Here is an 8179-nt window from a genome sequence, read left to right as displayed (position 1 = left end):
AAAATTCCTGAGGATTTTAGCACCAACTTCAAGAAATCCAAGATTTCACTTCCCATTACCAACATGCAGCACACACTGACATGGGCAGGTAAAACTCTGGGAATAAAGCTGCAGATAAATCCCATTATTGATGATTTTGCAGTAGGAAATTGGGAGTTTCCAGGCCAAGGCTGGAGCAGAGAATGCTGTGCCTTGTTTTGGTGGCAGTGAAGTTAGTGATTGTGGGATGGTGGAGACAATCAGCTAACTACACTGCCTGCAAACCAAGCACTTCTCCTGGAGTCATGGAATGCAAGCCTGCAACGAAAGAAAAGACTTCCAATTGTTATATTCATATTCTCCATCTCCTCAAATGCTCTTAAAATAATACAGAATTGGAAATAATGGAAAATATTGGTCATATCACCCTTATTCTGCTAAATGCCAAAGATGTACATTTATATTATATGTATTTACATTATATTTATATTTATAGGCATATTTATATTTGAGATGTATTTCCATTATATGTAAATACACATATTACATCTATACCCAATATAAATTAGAGGTAAATATATATGTTAGATATATATTTCTATTCAATGTAAATATACATCTAATATACATATTTAGATAAATATAAACATATTATAAATATATATTTATATTTGTAGCTGTATTTATATTTCTATTCATATTTCTATTCATATTCATATTCTTATATAGTTTAAATACATTTATGTATAATATTTATATCTATATTTAGTATTTAGATTCCTCCCTGTTCCTTTCCCCAGGAGACATTTCCTGGCAGAATTCCTCTGGGCATGTTCCCATATTTTCCCTGGGGATATTCCCATCTTTTCCCTGGGTTGTTCCCATCTTTTACCTGGGGATGTTCCCACCTTTTCTCCTGTGTTGCTTCCATCTTTTCTCCTGGTATGCTCCCATCTTCTCCCCTGGGATATTCCCATATTTTCCTTGGATCGCTCCCATCTTTTCTTCTGGGATATTCCCATCTTTTCACCTAGGGATGCTCCCATCTTTTCTCCTGGGTTGCTCCCACCTTTTCCCTGAGGATATTCCCACCTTTTCTCCTGGAATGTTCCCATCCTTTCCCCTGGGGCTCCTGGCTCCGAATGTCCCCAGGCCAGCCCTGCCTGGGAGCTTTGTGTACTCCTGTCACCATGGCCACCCCTCCAGAGGGACATGGGGACAGCTCAGGTGGCCCCAGCCGTGGGAGCTTTGTTGCAGGAGAGGTTTCCATGGGCAAAGCCAACATGGGGAACACACCCAGAGTTCGGAATTTCCACCCAAACGGTCCCAGGGGAGGGTGAGCCCTGGTGGCACTGGTGGCAGTCCCAGCTGGTGGCCCTGGGGCTCCAGCCTGGTGTGATTCCCACCAGGAATGCCCAGAAGAGCTCAGAGGGGTGAGCGTCCTGTGCTGTGCCACCTCCTGCACCTCTCTCTTGGTTTTTGGGGTCTGCCCAGCCATTGGATCTCTTGGATCTGTCCAGCTCTGAAAATCATGGCACACACACACAGAGGAAGCAAACCCAGAAAATTTAAACACTTACGGCAACAGCTCTTAGACCCCATAAAATAAACCCAGGGAGCTTTGCAGTCTTTCCTTTGTTGTTTAATTTTAGAACATCCTGGGTCGAAACCACTGGGGATTTTTAGGTTTATTTTATTACTTAAATCACTAAATCTTAAATCAAATTCTAGCAATATGGAGTACTCAAACCCTTACAGTTTTTGTGGTGGCGATCAGAATCAGCTTCTGGTTCACTCCAGTCCACAATAATTCTTTTTACAGAGACTGCATGTCTTAAGTACAGGAGTATAAATTTGATGTTTCAAGTATGAGGTTTCTTCTGCCTCTGATTTAATCCATGGAATTGGTGCTTCTGGATGTGCCCAGGGGAGTGACCAAACAAATGCAAGCTGCTTTTCCTTCAGATTGTCACCAAGGATGCTTTTCCCCCTGGAAATCACTCAGCCTTCTTGATTTTTATATCAATATCTACAAACTGCAGCTGCTTACCTGGAGGATCTGCCTGCCTTCCATCACCCAAAAAAATCAAACGCCGTGCAGAGGGGAGATTGCACTTGGCTTCTTTATTCCCATTTTTTTTTTTAATCCTTTAAAGCAGGAAAACTGCAAAAAAAGTCCTGGAGGGTGGCTTCAGCCAGGGTGTGCTTGGGGGAGCAGTGTTTGCTCTGGGTTTGGGCTGCTGTTACTACAGAAACTGTGCCTGGCTCTGGCCCTGCCTGCCTCAAGCCTGGGCTTGCCTGCTGACCCGGGGACAGCTCATTTAATCTGGCTGAGAATGCTCCTGCCCGGCTGGGGGCCCATTTCAGCCCCACTCAAGCCTTTGGGCACATTTTCCTGATTTCAGCTCTGGATCAGTCCCATGGATATCCAGGCACTGGTTTTTAGTGGTTTGGCTTTTTCTCCCCGTTCCTAACAAGAATCAAAACAGCATCATGTTCCAAAAGGCACAAACATCTCCTCATTTATCTCCTGCCTCCTCTCAGTCAGAACACTTGGCTGTCCATGCTGGGTTTTGCTAAATCTGCTGGGATGAGAGGAATTCCTGCTTGGATGCAGCTGGGGATGAGTGGGAGGAGAGTTTGTTGGCTGCTCTTTCATGGCTGTGCCAGTTTTGGTTCAGGAATTCCTGGGGCTGAAATGGGGCAGGGTGAGGAGTGATGAGGAAATTCTGTGCTCCCCACCATGGCTGCTGCTGCTTTAGCTTGGGTAGCTCAAGAATAAAAGGAAATCAAAGGTGAGAGGAAGAGGTCATGGCTTTTAATAGGTTAAAATCTGATATGGAGGAAAAGTGATGTGAAATCAAAGAAATCAGACTTAATATTCTGACTTGGCCAGAAAGACAAAATCATCCCCGGAGGAATCCCAATCTGTGAGTCTGGGATTGTCTAGGAAACCCAGAGTGGATTAAATGTACTGAGAAGAACTTAAAAATTAAAATTATGTGCATCACCCATCATTTTAAAGTGGCAAACCTTGCTCTTTGACATTTCCCTGGACACAATTTTGTCAGCTCAGAGAAGGAGCTGATGCAGGAATGAAGGCAAGGAGATTTGGGGATACCTTTGGAACAGGCTGGTAATTAATCCAACACCTGCAGCTCCTGCACACCTGAAGGCTCTTCCAGCCCTCAGCTCCACATGATTCCTGTTCCATAAAAACCTGACCCAGCCCTGCCAGGGAAAGGGGGAGGGAAACTTTGGCTGTTGGGGTTGCTCCTGTGTGGCTGAGCCAGGGCCCTGGGCGCTTTTATCTGGATTTTTTTGTGCCTCTTCAAGCTGTTTGCGAAGGTTATCTCAAGTTTTTACTGTCTCTGCTGTGAAAAGGTGATATTTTTGGTGTTTTTTTTTACATTAAAAGCTCTCTTTAGTAAAGTCTACTGCTTGTGATATATATGACAAATAAGAACTTTTATGTCTTAAACTCTTTTTCTCTATTCTCTCTTAACTTGCTTAGTGTAGGTACCTTCTAGTAATGCATTAGAGCGATTTTAATATCCCAAACTAAATTTAAATCTCTGTTTGGCAGTCAGGCTTTTCTCTCCTGGCTTGTGTGGATTTTGCAGCATCAGTTTTTGGAAGCTGATTGTGCCTTAATGTTATTAAATCTCTGCTGCGCTGTTCCATCCCTGCTCCAGCACCTCCTGTGCTCCAATTGAAGATGAAAGATGAAATTGCTGCCACGGTTTTCTTCATCACCAAGCTGGTGAAGAGGGAGGACAGGCTGAGCAAGCACAAAATGGAGAAGTTTGCAGCCAAGCTGACCACGCTGCTGTTTGAGAAGTACAAAAATCACTGGTACCTGGACAACCCCTCCCGAGGCCAGGCCTTCAGGTGAGAGGGGCTCAGGTTGGCATCCAAGAGGCCTCAAAGTGAAATAAATAATGCAGAGGGAACCACCAGGATACCCCTTAAGCTTGAAGGAAAAATTAACGAATTGGTGAAAATTGCTTTGGTTTTTTTTTTAACCTGTAAATGTGTGATTAGAGGTGGAAAACTGAGGTGGAAATCTTTTATTTTACCTGTAAATGTGGGATTAGAGAGTTGAGGTGGAATTTTTATTTTTTTTTTTACCTGTAAGCATGTGATTAGAAAACTGAGGTGGAAATATTTTTTACCTGTGAATGTGCGATTAGAGGTGGAAAACTGAGGTGGAATTTTTTTTTTTTTTTTTTTAACCCGTAAATGCAGGATCAGAGAACTGAGGTGGAAATGGGTTTTTTACCTCTAGATGTGGGATTAGAGAACTGAGACACTTATCTTAAGACTTCCGCCTCAAGTAGCCCCTGACTCCTAGGATGCAGAATTCAGGTGGTCTGACAGTGACTTTTGGGACGGTTTTGTTTTAAACACTCAAAGCAGGGACTTGCCTCATTGATGAGAACTAAAATCAAACCCTGTTTGAGCTGATGAATCAGCTTGTGAGGCTGAATTTCTGTTTGGGGCTCCGAGTGAGAGCCTGCATCAACAAGTTAAAAGTGCTGGGACAACTTATTGAGCTTTTGGGCGCGCTCTGCGTGATCAGACCCCGCAGGGCGGCAGCGGCATCCCCAGTGCCACCTGTGCTGTCCCCAGGTGCATCAGGATCAACAGGCAGCGGGCTCGGGAGCCGCTGCTGGAGCAGGCGTGCGTGCAGAGCGACGTGGCCTTCGAGCTGCTGGGGCTGCCCGAGGAGATGACGCTGTGGGTGGATCCCTTCCAGGTGTGCTGCAGGTGAGCTCCAGGGCGTGCCTTGGTGCTGGGGTTGTGGGGAATGATGAGCCTGACTTGGTGTTCTCAGAAAGCTAATTTGTTATTTTATAATACTGGATTATACTCTAATATAGCATACTCTATGAAGTTACAGTACACTATAATATATATAGTATACTATATGCTATATATAGAATACTATAATATACTATAGTGTACAGCATATAGCATGCTATACTATAATGTAATATAGCATATATTAAATTATATAATATATAGATATAGAACTACAAAACATTTTTATGTATTTATAATAATATAAATATAAAAATGCATAAATTATATAATATACTATATATAATATATAGTATAGCACACATATTAGATGATATATTATTTATTAAATATATATTATATATTTAATAAATTATATTATATATAATATCTATGTGTATATAATATCTATGTGTATATAATATCTATGTGTATATAATATCTATGTGTATATAATATCTACATATCTATGTGTATATAATATATATGTATTTAATATATACTTCATATATTGTATGTATTATATAATACATGTTCTATATAATATATAGGTATCTATTAAATATATATAGCATATAAAAATATATATGAATACATGTTATATATTAAATTATATTAAATACTAAACTATACTAAAGAACACAGGATACTTACAGAATGCTAAAAAGATGATAACAAATGACTCTCTCCAGTCTTGACACAGCCTGGCACTGGTTGGCCATTGAGTTAAAACAACTCACAGTAAAAACTAATGAAACAATCTTCAAACGCATTCCAAAGCAGCAAAACACAGGAGAAGCAATCAGATAATTGTTTTTGCTCTGAGGCTTCTCAGCCTCCCAGGAGGAAAATCCTGGCCAAGGGATTTTTCAGCAATGCCTTCGTCAGTGCCAGCTCGCTCAGGTGAGCCCTTGCAGGTACGGCGAGAGGAGCCGGCCCTTCACCGTGGCGCACTTTGGTGGGGAGGAGAGCCCCGAGCTGCCGCAGCAGATCAGCCTGGCCGTGGGCAGGGCAGCCCTGGACTATCACTCCAGCAGCTCCTCGGACGAGGAGAGCTTCAGCAGGGAGCCCAGAGCCATCCCCACCGTCAGCAACCCCAACAGCATCTACCAGGTGAGCCGGGGCTCTGCGGGAGCTCCTCACCCCCAAATCCCTCCAGAGGGGCTCTGGCAGGTGGGGTCAGCTCTTCTCCCAGGGACAGGATGGGAGCAAACAGCCCTGGGCTGCTCCAGGGGAGGTTCAGGTGTGATTTCATCCCTGGAAGGGTTTTCCAGCCCTGGCAGGTGGTGTCCCTGTCCCATAAAAGTTGGCTTTAAGTGTTGCAGTTGTCCATGCTTTGTGAAACAAAGTTTAGGAGTTGTGGCCCTATTTCTTTCTAATTAATTCTCATTATACCACTCCATGTGTATTAACTGTTTGAAGAATTGAATTGTTCCCTGGGGTGGTGACCAGTCCTGATGGAGTCACCATGCCTGGAGGGGTTTAAAGGATGTGGCACTTGGGGACACAGCTTAGGGGACAGCTGAGCTTGTCCTTGGAAGGCTTTCCCAGCCTCAGTGGTGCTGTGGGTGGGACGAGCAGTGTATGAACTGTTTGAAGCATGGAATTTTTTCCATGGGGTGATGACCAGCCCTGATGGTGTCACCTGGAGGATGTGCTTAAAGGATGTGGCACTTGGGGACACAGCTTAGGGGACAGCTGAGCTTGTCCTTGGAAGGCTTTCCCAGCCTCAGTGGTGCTGTGGGTGGGATGAACTTCGGGATAAGCGGTGTATGAGCTGTTTGAAGAATTGAATTGTTCCATGGGGACCAGCCCTGATGGTGTCACCTGGAAGGGTTTACAATTTGTGGCACTTGGGCACAGCTGGGCTTGTCCTTGGAGGGTTTTCCCAGCCTCGTTGATGCTCTGGGGTGGGATGAGCTTTGGGAGCAGACAGCAATGATGGCCCAGCTTCCTCAGGAAGGCACAGGGTGGGTCTGGGGTGTCCTGGCTGCTCCCCCTCCTTCCCCAGCACACTTTAACCTTGCTTTTCCCCATTTTTGCCGCCCAGTTTGGCGACTTCTGCCCGGCTCCCTGGTGGCAGTACCTGCACAGGAAGCCCCACGTGGCCGAGGGCTCCCACCTTGGCCGGCACAGGGGCTACAGGAGCTACAGACCCACGGCCACCTTCGCTGGCCCCCGGGTGGACAGGTACCACTGGATCAACACCAAGAGGTAGAGCCAGGGCTCCTCGGGGACTGTGGAGCCCTGATTTTGTGAGGGGGTGAAGGCTGGCACTGCAAAACCTCATAAAAACAGCACTTCCTGTCTGATCCCTGGCTCTGACTCTGTATTTGTGAATATTTTTGGGGGATTTTTTTTTTCCCCCCCTCCAGGGTTTTAAATGTTTTTAATTGATGTTAACATAAGATTGAAGATGTAATGCGATGCTCTGCTTGTGAGTTAAAAAGGAAATGCATAAATCAATAAATCTGCTGATGTTTTTTTACCAAAGCCAGCTGCTGGTGGTGCCTTGAAGGGTGTTCAGGAGCTTTTTTGGTGGAAACACCAGCAGGTGAAGGAGGATAAAACACCCCTGAGCTGCTTTGAAAAACACTTTGCTTCCTCCTGGCGGAGGTGTCAGGAGCCAAGACCTAAATATCACCAGCAGAAGTGTCTGGGGTATTAAATAACTCACAAAAATATTTAAATTCTGCTGTGCCCCCATGAGTTTTATATTTATAGGGGTAAAAAAAAGAGTTTTGAATGACTTTGCTCTTCCCTCACTTGTTTATCTACACTGGAGGCTGAGCTGATATTGGGAAATAGTGAATATTTCATGTTTTGGGGTTTGGCTCTGGAATTTGGGAGGACAGATGGGTTCCCCAGGTTGAAGAGCAGGAATGGCCTGGACAGGGCATTCCTGGGTGGGTGGTGGCACAGAGCCGGATAAGGTGACTTCAGAAGTTGCTTCAATGGTGGAAAATATGAATTTCTTGCACTTTAAGTATAATTAAACAGCTATAATTAACCCAAGCAACCGTATCTGCAGTTTTTGCTGTGTCATAAAATCAGAAAACTGCAGCTCTCAGCTGCAGGGGCCTCAGAGCACCTCGTGGAGTGATGCATTAGTTGAAAGAATAATTTATTTCACACCAGGAATTGAGTGGTTCTATTTTCTGCTCCTGTTCCTGGAAACTCTGAGTCGGGGCTTTTGCAGCAATATTTCTTCTCAGCACTTGGATGTGGCCAGAAATGTCATTTCCTGCAGCCAAAGTCTTGTCACTTCAATCCCTGCACTGCTCTGCCTCCTGATTTAGTGAGCCTTTGGGAAGGAGAGGAGAAGCACACTGGAATTCAGCAGAAATAGAGATTTCCTTTGGGTTGGACACACTGGAATTCAGGCAAAAATAGAGAT

The 8179-nt window shown here is 44.4% G+C and overlaps 1 protein-coding gene across 1 annotated transcript; it reads left to right on the top strand.

The window, feature by feature from the left end:
- Positions 1-3223: 3223 nt before the first annotated feature.
- Positions 3224-7673, top strand: BTG4 (BTG anti-proliferation factor 4). The gene is made up of 5 exons (XM_058819156.1): positions 3224-3363; positions 3675-3870; positions 4612-4749; positions 5700-5895; positions 6833-7673. The coding sequence occupies exons 2-5, from the start codon at positions 3698-3700 to the stop codon at positions 6998-7000; spliced, it is 675 nt and encodes a 224-aa protein (XP_058675139.1). The 5' UTR covers positions 3224-3363; positions 3675-3697; the 3' UTR covers positions 7001-7673.
- Positions 7674-8179: the final 506 nt, after the last annotated feature.

This window comes from Ammospiza caudacuta, chromosome 23, assembly GCF_027887145.1.
Source record: "Ammospiza caudacuta isolate bAmmCau1 chromosome 23, bAmmCau1.pri, whole genome shotgun sequence".
In the NCBI taxonomy this organism is placed as follows: Eukaryota; Metazoa; Chordata; class Aves; order Passeriformes; family Passerellidae; genus Ammospiza; species Ammospiza caudacuta.
This window is presented reverse-complemented; position numbering and strand designations above follow the sequence as displayed.